Source organism: Lepisma saccharinum, chromosome 25, assembly GCF_977018435.1.
Source record: "Lepisma saccharinum chromosome 25, izLepSacc3.1, whole genome shotgun sequence".
Lineage (NCBI taxonomy): Eukaryota > Metazoa > Arthropoda > Insecta > Zygentoma > Lepismatidae > Lepisma > Lepisma saccharinum.
Genome location: NC_139253.1, coordinates 34,868,298 through 34,887,734, shown reverse-complemented (window position 1 = coordinate 34,887,734; position 19,437 = coordinate 34,868,298). Strand labels below are relative to the sequence as shown.

The window sequence follows — 19,437 nt, the reverse complement described above, 5'->3', positions numbered from 1 at the left end:
ATTTCAGGAATTATGGAATATTTGAATTGAAAGTTGAAAGTGCGAAGAAGCACATGTGAGGTGTTCAGAACACAAGTGGGTTAACTTCATTCAATATACTTTTTAGAAAAATGCACATTTAGATATCTTAGTCCTATGTTTAAGGTGACACCATACATTCTCCATTGGGCCGACATCAATAGAGCTATTCGTGAAACTTGCCGACCCCCGTGGCGGAGTGGTTATCTCATCGCGCTACGACGCCAGGGGTCAGGGTTCGAATCCTGGCCTGGGCATGGATGTTTGCGAGTGTCCATTCATCAATTTCATCATTTCTTCTCTCTCTCTCTCTCTGTAAAGAATTACTGTCTCACGCGGCATTTCCAGGGGAGACCTGTTCGATGCGCCAAATCTCACTGAGAAACTTTACCTTCGTCGGGGGACCGAAGTCCCCTTTCTAGGTGCCAAGCTAAACGGTTCGATTCAAGGTTACGTGTGACCGGATCGGTTTTCACCCCCGGCACACAGTTAACTCGTGCATAAAGCGATGTTGAATAATTAACAATAATAATCAATAATAATAATAATGACGTCGATAATAATAATAATTGATATTTAGCCCTAAAAATCTAGCGGAAATGAGCTGAACAATGGCTTAATGTTGAACAAATATTAATACCAATATTAAAGAGGATATATTATATATGTAAACACAAATCATAGTCATTTGTAGGATAACAAAAAAAATGTATATTGTATAACACACATAAAATAGACACATTACACAACCCCTCACTATCACTCAAGCATTCACACTCTCACTCATACTGCAGGGGTAAAAAATACATTATATTCAATACATCGGTCCTTTTTTAGATACCAAGAAATATTTAGGTTTTCTTATGAGCAGGGATGAATCTGAATCTGTGCCTGCAGACGTTAATTTGTAGAAACCAAGATACTTAGCTTTCATTTGCGCATGCTTATTAAATTCTGCCAACGAGTATAGCACGTAATCTTTTACATTTCGCAATTTTTAGTTAAACATTAATTATTGTTATCAACTTTTCACAAAAGTGCCTATAATTGTATTAACATTAGGCAGGGTACAACTCGTAGAACAAATATCATATATCAAACGCAAGGCTAGTACATGTTTACTAAATGAAAAATGAAGACACTGATGCATGTATATTTAAAATTGCGCGAAGTTAAAGTTACATTCCTACCTAACAAATATGCGATCTCTACAAAAGGTACGCGAATTCTCCGGACGGGGGACAAGATACACAATTATAATCATAAGTATTTACCGAGTAAAACATATAAATTGACAAAAATAAAAAGTATTATTCAAACAGCTCGGCGCAGAGCGTGGGGAAAACAATAGTATGCCGTGAATCGATCTTCCGAATTAGAAATTGTTATGAAATTTAGATTATGTTAGCCAAAAGTTTAATTAATAATATTGCGACTTTTAATTTTTCATCTGACGGCCGATCTTTAGAGTCCTGGGTCGATGGGCACTCACACATGTAGAAAAATTAACAGTTGTATACTATACCATTTCGGCGTACTAGACGTTCCAGCGATGTTTACGGTAGTCTTTTAGACGGCGGCGTGACGTCAATCCGCGGCACTAACATTTCAATTTTCTGCTCTCCTAGTGGACGAATACGGTTCTTCGGCGTCGTCGGCCCCGTGATCTTCTCTCATAAGTGGCTGCGCTTCGCAAACTTCTTGAACACGGGACGAAGATGGTGGGAATCTGCCTCTCTGCCATCTGTCTACTTCGTGGTGGAGCGATTAATTGCTTCGACATCATCTCTCTCGGCTACTCGAGGACGGCGAAATGAGCGAAGTCGCTCTACTGGGCACTCGTGGCTTCTCACCGCTAGGCTTACGCGGGTCGTCGGCGCCGTATCGGGCATTGTCTCAGACGTCGTCTCAAGACGTAATATGTCGCTTCATCTTAAACGATATCTGCGTGGGCTGGTGTCGCTTCATCTCTCCATTCTTCTCTCTCTCTCTCTCTGTAAAGAATTACTGTCGAGCGTCGGTGTACTCACAGATTCGGCTGGCGGCTTTCGGCGGCATCGTGATATGGCTTCATTTCGGGCTGTGGACGTCATTTGTACCGTGGCGTGGTGTTTCTGGAGGCGATTTAGCGGTGTGGCGGTGCGACGCTGAGCGGTGAACTTCTGCGTCGGCTTCATGCAGGCAGGCTTCTCAGAAGACCCATGTAGCCCCCCCCCCCTTCTCTTCTGCTCTAGCCCGCCATGATCGTATCACTGTTCCTCGTCACAAAAGAATAAAACACATCCAGTGCAAAGGTCAGTAATTAATTAACTGCGTATCTATTGCACTAGTCACTGTCACTCACGCAGAGTAAAACACACGGCGCGGTAGGAAAAATACAAAGACCCGAATCTTACTCCGACTGTCGCAGAGGTGTTGTCGAATCGAAAACTGACGGTCTACTGTGTACTGTTCGTCTGTTCTTCCACTATTTAAAGACAACTTGAAATTTCAAATTCTAACATACAAGGGCAGATCGGAAAGTAACGCACTAACTATATTTTTTTTCCTCCCCAGGTATTGCAGCTGGAATGCTGAAATTGCACGACGAGAGAGTTTGAAGTTTGCACCATAGAGGGTATTTTTTTTCCTGTGCAGCTCTAGCGAGAGAAGCCTGAACTACGAAACAAACATGGCGCGCATGTTACTGTCGTCCACGTGTGAAGAGCAGCGAGTTCGATTTTTGTGGGCCAAAGAGCATACACCGAGTGAAATTCACAGGGACATGCGTGGCGTGTATGGGGACGACTGTCTGGACCGTAGCAATGTCTCCAGGTGGTGTGCATTCTTTCAAGAGGGCCGTGTGAACCTTAGTGATTCGCCACGCTCCGGGCGGCCGGTAACAGCTTCAACTCCGCAGATTATCCGCGCCATAGAGGCAGCAATTGTGAACGACCGGCGTGTGCACCTGCGAACCTTATCGCATACGTTCAACATTTCCTATGGTGTGGTGTACGACATTGTTCATGACACGTTGAAATTCCGTAAGGTTAGTACTCGCTGGCTGCTAAAGAACCTGACAGACCACCACAAGGGCCAGCGAATGATGACAAGCATGGATCACTTAACGCGTTACGCAGCAGAAGGGCATGACTTTCTGAAAGGAATCGTCACTGGTGATGAGTCGTGGGCGTACCACTACACGCCCGAAACCAAGCAGACCTCTATGGAGTAGAAACATGCTGGTTCCCCAGTACGAAATCTGCTAGGAAAGTGCTTGTGACAGTGTTCTGGGACATGTTTGGTGTGTTATTGGTGGACTTTGCTGAACACGGGACCACTGTGAATGCTGCAGCCTACATTAAAACTTTGGTTAAATTGCGTCGTGCCCTTCGTGACAAACGCCGCAACATTCATGCTGATGGTGTCAAACTTCTTCATAACAATGCCCGTCCCCGTGTTGCTGCTCCTGTTCGTGAGAAACTCACCGAATTTGGGTGGGAGGTGCTCCAGCATCCACCATACAGTCCGGACCTGACACCGTCGGACTTTCATCTGTTTGGTCCCATGAAGAAATTCCTGGCCGGACAACACTTTGCGACAGATGCGGAAGTGAAATCGGCAGTCCGCAGATGGGTAGAGTAAGGTGGGGTAAGACTGCGCGGCGGGTAAGACTGCGCAGCGGTTTTTCGAGGTGAAAATCACACACAGTTGGCACCACTGCGCCACCGTTACTTCGTCCAAGATGGTAGCTAGCTATGGACAGTGGTGAAGAAGATACGTTTGAAATTCGTTGTGCTGAGAGAGGTAAGTGAAAAGATTTTGAGGGTGTTTGCTATTTATTTTGGTACTTCCTGTTTTGAGTACTACGTCACTGTGAATGTATACAATATTACGATGTTGATGGATAGAAGAAGCTGTGTTAATGCCGAGCCCACCTGTGTATTAGTTTCCATTGCTTTGTGCAATGGCTGGGCATCATCACGTGATCTGTTCAGGAAAGCAGCACGGGGCAAGACTGCGCACGTGCACAATTTTACCCCACAAGTGTGTGGCTTGCAGGTGCAAGTGTGTGGCTTGCAAGGCCCAGCCATTAGATCATTTTTGGTCCACTGAAGTCGTTTCGTTCATCTGAGTGTGATAAGTGGATGAGTAACCATCCGGGTCGCCCAATCACAGTTTTCCAAGTGGCATCCATTTTTACAAAGGCATATGGGAAGGCAGCTACAGTTGGGAATGCCATGAAGGGCTTTGAAGTGACTGAATTTTGCCCATTCAATCAAGACATCTTCACTGAGGACGAGTTTCTTCCCTCTACTGTGACAAATGTATCAGCTCCAACTCCATTTGAGCAGCCTTCAACAAGTGGGGTTAACAATACTGGATCATACGGGCACATTTCCGTTAACCAGATATCACCACTTCCACGTGCAGAGCATATTCAGCACCGCCGACGAAAGGGAAGGCAGTCTCAGGTGTTAACTGGATCCCCATTCAAAGTCAACTTGGAAGCCTCCTTGGCTGAGAAGAGTAAGAAGAAAGTTCAGGGGAAACAGAAACGGAACATCGTTGTTGAAGAAGATGTAGCAAGCAGAAAACGCCAGAAGAAAGAGTACAATTACCCAGGTTGTAATGAGAAGTACAGCGATCCTCCAGTAGAGGATTGGATCCAGTGTTCCACATGTGACGAGTGGTGGCATGAAAATTGCACCTCGTATGAAACAGGAACCTTTATTTGTGATTTGTGTTAGCGATTCCTAACCCAAGTGAAGGACGGAATTCACTGTGCCTACTGTGAGAATGCCACGAGAAATGTATCCCATATGATAGAAGAACTTTTTTAGGTGATTTGTGTTTCTTTTTATACAAATGTGACTCTGTGTAGAAAGTGCGCATTCTTACCCCAACTTGATCGCAGTCTTACCCCGCGGTGCGGGTAAGACTGCGCATTTGCATGGTTACGGTTTTGTAATTGTTTCATGCAGAAATATTGTTCATTCAGCTTTCGGAAATTTACTGTGAGTCGGCAAAGGATAGTGCAATGTGTATTACATTTTTCATGTGTGTCTGTAGTTCCATAGCTTGAATATAAAATTATGAACTCAAACTGCGCAGTCTTGCCCCACCTTACTCTATACTCCAACCAAACGGACTTCTACGAACAGGGCATATTGAAACTGGTACCCGATGGGAGAAATGTCTCGAGAAACTTGGTGACTATGTAGAAAAGTAGGTCAAAGATGTCAGTTATTTTGTGATTTGTTTGGTTTTTGTTACATATTAAACTTTTTGCGCAAAAAAATATTGTGCGTTACTTTCCGATCTGCCCTCGTACTTTTACGCGCGCAAAATTCGAAGTTCCGTCGTTGGTGGTCAAGCGTCTTCTTTGGTCCAGTCTCTTCAAAGCGCACGTGTTGCGTTAGAATGGGGTGAAAATAATAGTTCTAACGCCTGGACCTCCATCCGGTACGTAACATGCTCCTCTGACCGAACAGGGGAAAAGTCGACAAAAGCAGAGAAACACAAAAGGTTCAGTAAAGTGGTGCTTGTCTACCCAAGCTTCAAGAGAATACGAAGTTACGCAAAAATATAAAATAATGAAAACCTAGGTGGCGAAAACGGATTCTCAAAATCACTCATCCTCATCTTCGCAAATTAGCCAAAAGTGGCACAGAAAGCAAAGTAAAATAAAGCAAATCAATCAATCAATATTCGTGAAACTTGAATTTTCAAGACTACTACAAATGTAGAGAAAAATTATCATGTTCTAATGCAAAGGATCTTCCTATCTCCCTAGGAATAAGACTCAAAAAGCTGACATTAAGTCAGCATTATAGTGGAAAATCCCCATCTAAGATATAACTAAACTGTAAATTATATTTTGTGGAATTAAAGAACAATTTGATAGTACAGTTTTCTCGCTTTGGCTAGTCTGCTGACAATTGTGTAATCGATATGTATTATAAGAATAATGAAAGCATTTCCCGTTTATCATCAAGCCTCCAATGTTTGACAACACGTTGAGCAACAAACTGAAGGGCATTTTCATGAAAAAAATCTGTTGATGTATTTGCATTTTACACAACAAGGGAAGCAAAAAAGCATTTTTTGCACATGGTTGGAAATGTATAGCTTCAAACATGCATTTATAGGTCCTACATTTTCCATTTTCGACAACCTGTATCTTGTTTTTTAACCTGAAAGAAATTCATACGACACTATCCTGACAGCAGGACATTAGACGGAAGGAATTTGTGTTCGAAGTTTAGTTAATCAAGATTACATTGATTTCCACACAATTTGTACACGTCACTGTTGTGGTTCTTCTCTTCTTGAGGAAATGCTCTTAAATGCTCTGGTAATTGTGGGATTTTCCTCTTAGAACAATTATCCAAGTTACTCAGGTGATTCTCTCGCTCAGCATCTCAACTAAGTCGAAGACAATCAGAATGTGTTGCGGAACCACACTTCAACTTACTCTGAAAGCCGAACTTTAATAGACCCATTTGCGAACGTTCATGCAGAAACGTTTCATCATCGTTTTTATCCGTACATACGAACAGGGGTGCCCATTCCCCCCAAGGCCAATGCCGCAATCCCCCCAAAAGCCAATGACGCATCGCCCCAAAAGCTAATCAAGCACCCCCCCAAAATTTCATGTCATAATCCCCATAAAGTATTCAATTAGGACACATTTTGTTTTTTGTTCACTTGATACTCCCCGTCCTGAGTTATTCCTTTTCTGTATCTAACATACCACTATTACATCAAATACTGTGTAGTGCAAAGTGGAGACCCGATGATCTGTTTTGAGTCTAGTATGAGCAAGATTTACCATTAATCAGGGGATATGAGATGAATTGCCACATCAAACTACATGCTATGGATACAACTCTTATCATATTTAACGTCATAACATGCATTATCATTTTTAAACTGCTTAAATGTATATGAAATAACAATGTGCGAGTTCTGTTAAAGAGAAAATATGCTGCATATTTGGAAATACAATAGGTAATTAAAATTATATGAATTTAAGTAAAGGCACGTATTGAGTTTTTACTATTTATATTTTGTGCTCATTAATTAAAAGATGTATATGAACAAAATGTACAATTGTTTTCCTAGTAAGAACTAAAAACTTAATATTTTGTAGAAAGAAACCAATTAATCGTATTAATAGAACCACAGCTTACACAGTACATTTTTATGACGACAAGAAATCTTAAGTTCTCAGAGTATCACGTGAATGGTAAGCCATATTACTCTTTTTGCTTTGTTTTTTGATTACTCATTGAAAAAGAATATCAGAAGTAGAACGTTTGTGCTGTTTTCAAATTAATGTTTATTTACAAGACAGCATAGATACTAAAACAAACTTTAGTATGAAGATCTTAAAAGAAGCTTTTGTCTGAATACTTGACCTTGCGAATTTATCTATTACTTCATCATTTGGAATTTGTGCATGAATGTCACTCTCACTACACGAAACAAGCAAACTTGACAATAATGAATCCCCCAAACTGGAACGCAACCTACTTTTAATAACCTTTAGTCTAACATCACTTGCCGGTCCCCGTGGCTGAGTGGTTAGCTCATTGCGCTACGCCAGGGGCCCCGGGTTCAAATCTCGGCCTGGGCATTAATGTTTGTGAGTGTCAATTCATCAATTTCATCATATCATCTCTCATCTCCATCTTCGCAAATTAGCCCAAAGTGGCATAAAAGCGAAGTAAAATAAACCAAATCAATCAATCGAACATCACCTCAAGACCGTGGATGCATTATCTCCCCAAAATTGTTCATCATAATCCCCACCAAATCGTTTGGATAAATTAGTAATAATTGATGTTTATTTGAATACAACACCATTTTAAATTTTTACAAATTTTTAGCACATTGATTCGTTAAGTGTAATAAGTTAAATTATATATATATATGCATTAAAACAGTGTTTGTGAATGGAGAATAAGATTTTTGAGATTTATAAAACCCACAATTTGAGTATTTAACAGAAACTGTTACACAACTTAAGATAGAAAATTCAACCTGGGCAAGACAAACAACATTCTTCCGATTCCGTTATTGTTTCACGAGACATTACAGAACCTTAGCTAGAAATTCCTAAACTAATGGCGAGAATATAATACGGTTCCTCCTTCAAAAAACTCGCCCCCTCTGCTTGGGGTAAATATAATGATTTTAGTAATCAATAGCAATAAGTATGTGGATTCTATCTTCAGTGCAAATGTCACTTGTTAAAGTAAAATTGTCCTGCGGCAACATGATAGAAATGCGAATGAATTTGATATAATTTATTTTAATTCTTCTGTTTTATCAGGTAACGTGCAAGGTGTTACTGTATGAAGTACACTTAGTACAATTATTACATTACATTATACAGGAAATCAATACTACATTAATACTGCTAGTAGAAGTACATCATCCAAGCAGAATACCAACACTATATTTAAGAAGTGATGTTATGAAATGCAGCTATAGTATGAAACTTTAGTAAAATGCGAAACACGCGTTTTCTTAACCCAATACTGCTATACCCAATCCATTTCATTGCAGTCTTTCAAGAATATTAATTTAATGGCATGTAAATACTTTCTTAGGATCCCGCGATATTTACTCTTTTCCAGCTTCTCTTTTCGCACATTCGGCGCCAAAAACGTGGAAATACGATATCGCTAAATATATTCCCCTAAATACATTCGAACTCTCCCCGACTACAGAAATCCATTGACAATCTAAGATTTAAAACTTTATCAAGAACTTCTTATCTCCCCCCTTAAATTTAATACTCAACCCTCCCACCAAAATTTCCGTGCCAATTTTAGACTTACTGTTTATGTTGAAGAGTGGATGTTGTCTCCTCCAAAACAAATTATTCTGTCACCAGAATTTTCGCAACAGTCTAGATAATAGTAATATTCAAGAATTGGGTACCCCGTCAATTTAACGCTCAATCCCCCCTCACTAAAATACCCAATATAATCTAAGATTTAACACTGGTATTCAAGAGTTGGATATTGTCCCCCCAAAACATTTAATTCTCAATCCCCCCAGAATCCACGTGTCAATATGTAAGAGTTGGATATTTCCTTCCACCCCCTCCCCTCCCGACATTACGTATTACCCTTTACAATTCCCTTGGAAGTCTACAAATTGCTATTTATAGAGGAGCAATGGTAACTTGCGTCCAATGCTATATTGTTCACGTCAAAGTTTCAACATAAAAATTCTCCCCCCCCCCAAATTGGGTGGACGCAACGAACGTCCACATATCCCACCTGTGAGAACCATAAGTACTTTCTTTTCGTCATCTAATGGATTAAATATGGTATATTTAAGGTGTAATTTTTTTAGATATATTTTAGAAAAATATATAAATGTTGAATTTTATGTTATTTGAAAGGGAAAAATCCCCCAAAAAATCTCGATGGCGCAGTCTGCGCCATAGCCCCCCCCCCCCTCCCTGTGGGCACCCCTGCATACGAATAAAACGAAATCCTTGAAACTGCTATTGATTCTTTAAGAGTATATCCATGTAATCACAGTGCAACACACACATATGCCCCATATTATAAAGTATTTGGGCTTCTCACACGGAAACCTTGGTCATATACCCATTCCCTCATAAATCCTTGCCTGAGGTGAATGATGATTAGATAAACAACAATCATTGACAGGCCAGGACTCGTATCCGGGAACCTTCTATGGCGAGATCATGAGTAATGCACTCAACGCACAACGCAAATATTGCAAATGAGAAATAATTTCACATGTAAGTATTGTTACACAAAGTTTTCAAGGTACACAGTGCAAGTTGAAGAAATCAAAGGGTGCTATTATATAGGTAGGGTTTGCTTTCAACGAGCAACAGATGTCTGATAACCAAAACGGATTGTCTTTAAGCAGTGCGAAAGTACCAAAATTTTTACAGGGTGTACTCTAAGTTTCGTAAAACCTTAAATTAAGAACTGTCACGTACACAAACTGCATTGTTGTTCTTTGAGGTATAGGATCATAGATGGCAGCATGCAAAAAGAAAGACGTTTAAATTTGATGATACATAAAGCAGCTTAGAAAGTGGGCCAGAGATGGCAGCACCCAAGAAAACTTATACAATTGTAAATAGAGAAAAAGGAAAGCGCTGATGTGGTGAAATAATGATTGTAGATATTAATACTAATTATAATGAAAGAAATAAATGAACTTAATACAATAACAGGATATAAATAAGGTGGAAAGCGTGATTAATATTCAGTAATAGCATAAGTGATCATGATATAAAAGTAAAGAAGTCGAATTGTAATTGCGATTCTGAGTTTTTTTCGGTTCCCACGAACTGAGAGTTTCGTGCGGCTTTTGGGTTGTTTTGTACCAGGTGTAGCGCCATCTCACGGCAGCACCCAAGCACTTTTGGTAGGCGCATCTATTGCAGCTCCAAGTTAAGGTTAGCGCCGGCCAGGCGGCGATCTTTAACTAACCCCTTTCTCTTTATTTGTCTGTGTGATCGATTAATATTTACGTTAATTTGAATAAGATCGATATAGAAAAGAAAGAAGGAAAAATACACAATATGTAATAATTACAAGAAGAAGCAGCAGCATTAGTAATTATAAGAAGAATAATTAGTAATTACAAGAAGATGAAGCCTTAGTAGTTATAAGAAGAAGATGCCTTATTAATTATAAGAAGAAGAAGCCGTAGTAGTAATAATAAGAAGATGCCTTATTAATTACAAGAAGAAGAAACCTTAGCAATAATAAGAAGAAGCCTTAGCCAATACAAGAAGAAGAAGCCCAAAGAAGAAGATTGACTACAATTAATAAGAAATTAAAATAGAAGAAAAATATTGTATGAAAAGATTGCCAAAGTTATCTAATATTTGGACATGATTATTCAAGAATATATTACGAATTGTACCCTCCGTAGTGGGTTAAATCTATTGTTTCTTTCCATATATTCGTAGTGTTAGTCACCCCTGATCTGTGCCCAGAGGTATCTCATTGTTTCTACCCTGTGCTAAGCTGGCAGATGCTCACGTGAGAGGACGTGGCAGAACATGTTTCCATTAGACATATGGATGAAGTCAATTAACTTCTACAAAAATGTCAATCATGGTAGAACACTGATAATGATATACCCATATTTGGCATAAGAGAGACATGTTGCAATAGAGAAGGCATTTGCAAAATATAATATAGCCTATGAACCCGTATATTAATGATTGCATTTACACATAAAGTGTGTACAGTAGTATTTTAGAGGCTACAGTACATCATGTTATTGTGTTTTATTCTCTTGTTATTGCTTCTGTGCATTATCAGTTTGTATACTGTTAATTTTAATAATACTGCTATTTACACTAAAAGTTAAAATATTGGAAAAATACTAATGTAAGAAAAAATGAACAGAAAAAGCAACAACTTTATTTTGTTCTCTCAGGGTCTGAAACTAAAATACAAGAGACTTCGATTGGCGTGTTTTACGATAAGAGCCTTTATAGTCCGCCGTCATTTGTTTCGGTAAAAAGAGAGGTAATTATTTAGGAAGATGTCATACTGAAGCGACAACCGACACGTGCCACTTCAGGATTATAAGTTCACTGGAGAAATGACCAAATTGCAAAAATAAATGTAAACGAGACGAAAATACTATACGCATTGTAGCAGAAGGTATAAGCTAATGAGTAAGGTTAACCAGAGGGCATATAACCGTCGTCCTCAACTACATTCCTGTCTTCAAGACTCACGCTGAACGAAATTCTTCCTTTCCTTGCTTACCATGGATCATGCAACGCGCGGGTGTTTACAGAACCTGAGTCCGAAACAACACAAACACTCAGCACGTTAAGAACTTCTTGGAACACTTCGAGAGAGCGCACAGCCATGTTAATGAGTTAACAAATTTATGGGGAGAATCCTTTACATGGCAAAGAGATGCTTTCATGTTGCCACGAGAGATTCGTTTTCCTGCATTACACGGCTCTTTTGAACGACTATTCTCTCGCTTGTTCTTCACAGATTTTTCGCATGGAAAAATCCTCAAAGAGAGATTCCTTGTGCTTTTTCCACCGTGGCAGAGAAAAAGAAAGACAATTTGATCAATCAATTTCGCCAGCCTTGTGCAAACGTCTCCTAATTGTATTTATTCTAAGCGTAACGTACGACGAATCCTAGAGCGAGTCAGTAGGTTAAATAAAGTTCACTTGCCTGCTCCCAGTGCAGACCGTAGATAATTAAGAATTTCAATGCGAAAATTAACTTACGGTTTCTTCCAGTGCACGTTAAATGCGTTCGGTAAGAAATAATTTCATTGTAAGAAGTGACGTAGTGGCTGCAACATTCGAGCGCTTTTAAGTAGCTTGCTTTATCAACTGAAATTGAAATTTAAATGCCAAAAAGGAAAAATGGTGAGCTCAAAAACTGGATGCATGCACCGAAAGAAAATTATTTGTTACGACTTTGTCCTCTATTCCATGTAGTGTCTTGTTCAAAAATGTTATACAAAATGTTTAGCAACATTGTTCTGCGAACGCTGTTGCTAAACACAAACGACGGCACCGGTGTAATTGGCATTGGGGTAATTTTTGAACTGGTGTAGCGGGAGAGCAACTCCGAATTATCATCTGTGGTAAACTTTGTTCCTTTAGCATAATAATTTCTAATGACACATGCTCGGTTCAAACTACAGCGCCTTGAATAACATAGTGTGGAAAACGACCCAAGAAACTGGTTCCCGAGACGGATGAGAACATAGATGGCAGTGCGATCAGAATCGGTGCTAATTTTCTTATGAAAGTAATGCGGCTTTGTTAGTTTTTAGAATATATTATGTAGATTTGTTTGTCTTCAAAGGCGGTACGTGAATTGATGGAAACAGTTATATTTGTGGAGTGATTTGCAGTCACAAAATGGCATTAATTTGGAAAGAAAAGTAAAATAAAATGAATAAAGAACTAACATGCGGGCTTAACAGAAGAGGAAACATTGCAATGTGATTCCGGATGTCAGGTCTTGAACTGTGTATTAGAGTTTATTTTTCTATGTTAGTAGAATATAAATAGTATCCTGAGAAATATTTCATACCGAGGCGGCAAACCAGTGGTGTCGCTTGAAAGCGAGCAGTCTGTAATAAATGCAGGCTTTCGAACCGTAGGACACAAGTTCTGACTGCATCGTTTCCTCAAGGAGGTTTTAGACCAAAGCGACACGCGACAAACGATACGAGGATTTCACTCGAAAGCGACACGGGTCCTTCAGTCCAAGGCAACTTTTATACCGAAGCGATTCGCGACACGTGTTGCTTGGAAACGAGCCAATCAAGAGCAACATTTCACATTGTAAAGGCATGACGGGCAGCACAGGCCAGCATTCGGTTGGTGAAATCCTCAAGCGATAAGTGTCGGGTGCCGCTTTGGTGCGCAATATCCCTAATGTTTCCTCCTTCCCTTATTTCATTATTTTATTACCGGGGTGTAAGTAAGAAAAGGTACTAGCGAGAGGTTTAGTAACAAGGCTGAGACCATTCTTTGTTCGGATTGACGCCTCCGTCATCCAGGTACATACCTGCGCTGTCTTCCTCGATGTTCACACACCAAAACCAAATCCAAAACTGTTTTCGAAATTTCCTTCCGATCTTCTCAGATCGGTTCGGTTGCTTCGCTATACAAATTCCAATACCTGTCGATTCATATCCGTCTGTCAGGCTGGTACCTTTCCACGGATGAGACAAGTAATGGAATTTGTAAGGTCCGCATTCCAAACCGACGAGAACATCCTGTCTCCGTAATGTTTCATTTTCAAGTACACCTTCTAATATTTTACCTACAAGTCAACCTACCCCCCCGTCAAGAAGCGTCATCTCCGATGGTCGCTTGTCTGAGTGTATCATTTATTGGTTCATACATGTCAGAAATTCCTTTGAAACGATATAGTAGTACATCAAGAAACTATCAAGCCTGGTAAGCAAAAAAAAAAAATTTACCAGTACCCATCCATAATACTTATTATTATGCATAAATAATGCATAAACAACGAAATACCCATTAAGAACCAAAGAGCAGTAAGTTGATTAATTAAACATATGAATATAAAATTAGTATAGCTGATTATAATACATACATAACCATAACCATTACCAGCACAATAGCTTTTTTTTACGATGTTTTTGTCCCTTAAATTGATTATTTTAATATTACGTTATCACTGGTGTTCTTTGCATCGCCAAGGAAAACGTAAATCATGATGCACTATACACTATAATACCCAAATAGTCAAATCCTGGAACCAAAGTTTATAATTATTTACAAATCTGAATGAAATAATATTCACTTTTGATAAGGCATAGTTCACACTGTATGCCATAATGACACTATGTAATCACTTAGAGAATGTTCACTGTTTAAACACATTGGGTGCAAACCTTAAGGGTTCAATACGACATTATTTCGTATCATTGTGTATATTTTCACTTAATCACGTTGTTCTATCACCTTGAGGGTACCAGTTTCTTCTAAAAGAATTCACGCAATGATTGCAGATCAGTGCCATTTCGATTTCCCGTGTTCTGAACTGTTCACGTTTGTCCATGCATAGAAATGTATCTGACTTCGTAGCACAATTGAGACGAACCTAGTTCCTGTACTTCATGTAGTCTATTGGGAGTTCACTAGGGATTGAAGTGGTGAACTTGGCGTGTCCAGTTCCTCGAACTTCTGCATTTTCGCACCTTGTTGCAACTTGTAATGATTGATGACATCCTGGGCAGCTGGGATGCTCTGGTGAATTGGTATTTGGAACATGTAATGCTACTAATTGGTCCTGCTGGGAAGGATTTCCAAGTTCGTGAAATACTTGCATGTTATACTAAGGTGTTGTAAGCTGGGAATCAGATCACAGTGGGAGAATCACATGTTGTCCTAGGTGAGAAACGACTTACACTTCTTCTCCAACTTCCGCAACTGGGACAGAAGGTTCTTCTTGGATGCATTGTCCTGTCTTAGCAGTATCAATTTGAATGTAATAGACACACATTCAATGAATGCTGTTCCTTCTTTGTCCTGTCCAAACAAAGTGTAGCCTCCGGGAACATTCTTCGTGACTTGTCTTTCATCTTTCTATTCTCCAATACGGCAAGTCCATCGTCCATCAAAATCTGGGGGGGGGGGGGGGGATGCTCCGAAATTGGATTTAATCTGGAGGTGTATTCTGTAGAAGGTGGAAGACAATTTGGCGGCGTTGGTCCTCGAGTTTTCCTCTGTCTATCTTCGATGATGCTCTGGTGTTGTAGGTACCTGTTAGAGGTGGTCTGAGCCATTGAAAGGAAGGAGAAAGAGAAAATAAGGATAGGAATGTAGTAGATATTGGACATACACCAATCGACATGTACTCAGCCAAATGTAGGGCGGCTTTAGAAGTTCACTGTCTGCCTGCTGGACAGGGTGTCTAATCCATTGGCTAAGTGCAAGTCGGTGGTGATGTGCCTTAACAGATACTGTGATGTGATGGGATATCGATACAAGATTGTTTAGCCAGCGCTTTGGAAGAAGAAGGAATAGGGGCTGGTGCCGTTGATGGTCTGATATGTCTATTTTGTGCTATTCTTACAGGAATTATTTGTTCTTCATTTGTGACATTTATACTGCGAGCTTGAGGGGTAGGTTTTTGTCGACTGGTTGTTTGTTGTGCAAGGGGACGACAACAAAAACAGCATTTAATTTTACGAACAAAAAATGCCGCAATTAATAAAAATAAGATAGTCCCTATAATTATTAAAGATATCGCTGTCGCTGTATGAGACGCAGTTTCGAAGGGCAGTGATTTATTATTATTATGATTATTATTGCAATGAAACACAAGAATTATCAATATTTATGAAAATTAATTCATTTACTATTCTCACTCATATGTATTATGAGGAATTCGATATATATATGGAATTACCAGAATTCCAGAAATTGTGTACTAAGGGATATCAGATACGCTCAAGTGCGCACTATACTTAAATGGCTATCTATGAAGATAAAACCTGTCCCTAGCATCATTAAACTTCACATAAGTGAAATATTATTATTGCGAGCGTAAATTCATACATACTGTATATAAATATAACTTGTGCACTATTTCATTTAAATTATAACAGGAGTTATATACTCTGCAATATACGTATGTATATTGTTGTAGAGAATTTACACTGAATATCTTAATGCTCGTTATTCTCTTAATGTTCTAATGTCTCTATTATATACGTTTCTTGCATAATCGTGTTTCACTGTAATCTTCGAATGCAGATGATGTGAGTTTTGGAGAAACTGCTTACATGCGAAACCTCTGTCACTTCTGCTAGTTGCTTGTTGTTCGTTTAATGTCACTTTCAGGATGACGTCACGCTACTTCGTTCCTTGGCCGCTGTAATAGGAGATGTACGTGTTTTGTTGATATCGCTCTCTTCCAAGTCGAGGAGGCGAGTGTTGCAATCTTCATGAACAGAAACCAGTTTATTGAACGAAGGGCAGTTTGGCGTGGTTATCACGAAATTCTATTTTTGGAAGAGGACAGTTCCTGTATATTTTGGTAAGATTTAACAAAATTAATGCATTTAGGTTTTAATTAAACACGGATGCTTCCATTGGACTGCTTGTTTTGTAGTGTCGCTTCTCTTCCCCTTTGACTAATCGCGACGATGACGATGAAATTATGGAATGACAACGTTCTTTCCCATTTGACTTTCTGTGGAATTATGTCTCTTTGACTTCTGTTTCTTCGGCTTCTGACTGTTCTACAGACCTTTCGTCGATGTTATCATTTTCATCTTGTATTTTCTCCTTTTCTTCGAAGAAGGGTTTGACTCTTGTTACGGAAAATGTGTCGATTTTATCCTTTCCTCGGCCGTCCTTGTAGCTTATTCGTACGCTGTTGGCATTTTCCATATCAATAACTGTACCATGTATTTTGAAGTAATTTGCGAAGTGCTTAGGTACATTTCTTTTCGGTACTGTGTCTAAAATTAGCACTTTTTGTCCAGGTTGAAATTCAACATGCCGTGTGTGTTGGTCTGAGTACTTTTTCTGTGTTTTAAATTTCTTCTGGAGATTTTCCTGTGCTTGTTCACGCATCGCTTGCAATATGTCTAGGCGTTCCTTGTTAGAGTGCTGCAACGAATTTGGATCTATTCCTAGCAATGAATCCATCACATTCTTTGGTTCGTAACCGTACATAAGGTAATGTGGAGAATATCTTGTTCCTGTGTGTACTTCTGAATTTATCGCAAACGTTATGGCCGAGAGATACAGATACCACTGTGCACATTTTTTCATTACATACGGTCTCAGCTTTTGCTTTAATTTCTGAATATGTCTTTCGGCGAGTCCAACTGTTTCGTGGAAGTCTGTATTTGCGAATCTGAGTTTGACGTTCAACATTTGACTCAATTGCTCCATGATTTTTGAAGTGTGCGCTGGTGCACGGTCAAGTGTGATGTTGTCTGGCACACCACATCGCAAAATGATCTGTTCCATTAATGCATTGGCGATCGTTTCGACGTCAACTGAAGGTATAGATGTCGTTACCATGTACCTGGTCGCTTGATCAACGCAGATGAGAACGTACCGATGTCCGTGGTTGGCTGTGGCCTGCAGTGGACCGTAAGTGTCGATGACCCACTTCCTGGATGGGGTGGCGATCGGTTCGAACGTCTGAAGGGTGAGCTTCTTTGGTCCGAAATGTCTCTTCGACATCTGGCATTCGAGGCAACTTTTTGATGTACACCCATCGTTTTAATCCTGGGAAGTAAAATATTTTCCTGAAATTTTCATACGTGGAAGATGGTGAAGCATGAGTTGCATTGTATTCACTGCAATGAATCTTCTCGAAAATTTCATCTTTTAATTTGTGTGGAATGCACAAGAGAAGTTCCTCTGTCTTGTTGTATCGATGACGTCTGTACAGTTTGTTGTCTTTGATGACGTAATACTGTGCTGCTCGTACTCCTGGATCTTGCATCGGATCGTCGTTGATGACTTTAATGATAGGGCCGAATAATGGATCGTCTTCTTGATGATGTCGAATGCTGAAGTTTTCGTCCTCTAGGTGGAAAATTAGTTCAGGGTTGTCTTCACTGTCGGCAGGAGCTTCCTCTACTGGATAGCGGCTTAAGGTATCTTACAAGGGCATTTTCTGATGACTTGACATGTTTCACATCGAAGGAAAACTGCTGTAGTTCCAGCGCTCTCCGTGCCAGCGGACCTGTCAAATTTGATGCTTGTCGTAAATATGATATGGAGCGATTATCAGTTATTAAATAAAGTAAAATGACTGTTTAGCAAATAATATCTAAACGCTTTTACTCCATAGACCACTGCGAGAAATTCTAGTTCAAATATTGATTTCTTCTTCTCTGTGTCGGTTAATCTGCAGCTCGCGAAGGCAACTGGGTGGCGTGAGCTTCCGTCTTCCGAATCTTGCCAAATACTGGCTGCGAGGCCAACTGTAGACGCATCGGTGATGAGGTAGGTCTTCTTGTTTTGAGAATACGGTTTGAGAACGGGAGAACTGATAATTTTATCCTTTAGTTCATCGAACTCTTTCTGGCGCTGCTCTGTCCACGTGAACGGAACGTTCTTTTTCAAAAGTTTATATATGTTATCCGCTAAAAATAAGAATCCGGACACATATTTCCTAATGTAAGAACAAAGTGCTAAGAAGCTCTTCACGTGTTTCTTATTGCTAGGTGTTGGAAAATTCTTGATTGAATTAATGATTTTGTCGGAAATTTTCATCCCTTTTGCAGAAAGAAGATGTCCCAAAACGATGGTTTCTGAAAATGCGAACTTACATTTCTTTATTCCAACCGTCATGTTTGCTTTCCTAATCCTATCAAATATTTGTTGAATTAGGGAGAAATTCTCTTCAAAAGTGGAAGTTGCTATGCACAAATCATCTAAATAGGTGGCTACTTGATTGTCGGGAAGACCACTAAATACAATGTCCATTAGTCTATTCATAAAACTACTGGATGTCTTCATGCCCATAGGTAAACATTGATAACGGAATGAACCACAACCTGGAATTGCGAACCTGGTAACTGGACGTGATTCTTCTGATATTGGAATTTGAAAATAAGCTTGAGCCATGTCCAGTGTAGTGTAAAAAAATTTACCCGCAAGACGTGCTAAAATGTCATTGCAATCTGGAGTGGGATATGAAACATTGTATATCACTTTATTAATTTCTCAAAAGTCTGAAACTAGTCTGTAGGTTCCATTTGGTTTCTTAACTAAGAATATGCGATGACGAAATGGTGAGTTTTCACAAGGTTCAATGATCTGTTGTTCTTGAAGTCTTGTTATTTCATTTTTCATTTTTTCCCTTAAATTTATGGGTATGGGAATTTGCCTAGCAAATGGAGGAACACATTCAGCAACAT

General features: G+C 39.6%; 1 protein-coding gene across 1 annotated transcript; it reads left to right on the top strand.

The window, feature by feature from the left end:
* The first annotated feature begins 2,689 nt into the window (after positions 1 to 2,689).
* Positions 2,690 to 3,232, top strand: LOC145978740 (protein GVQW3-like). The gene has a single exon (XM_083111547.1). The coding sequence runs from the start codon at positions 2,690 to 2,692 to the stop codon at positions 3,230 to 3,232; it is 543 nt and encodes a 180-aa protein (XP_082967673.1).
* Positions 3,233 to 19,437: the final 16,205 nt, after the last annotated feature.

Coding starts and splice junctions, on each gene's coding strand:
- LOC145978740 (XM_083111547.1), top strand. CDS start 2,690: ATGGCGCGCATGTTACTGTCGTCCACGTGTGAAGAGCAGCGAGTTCGA.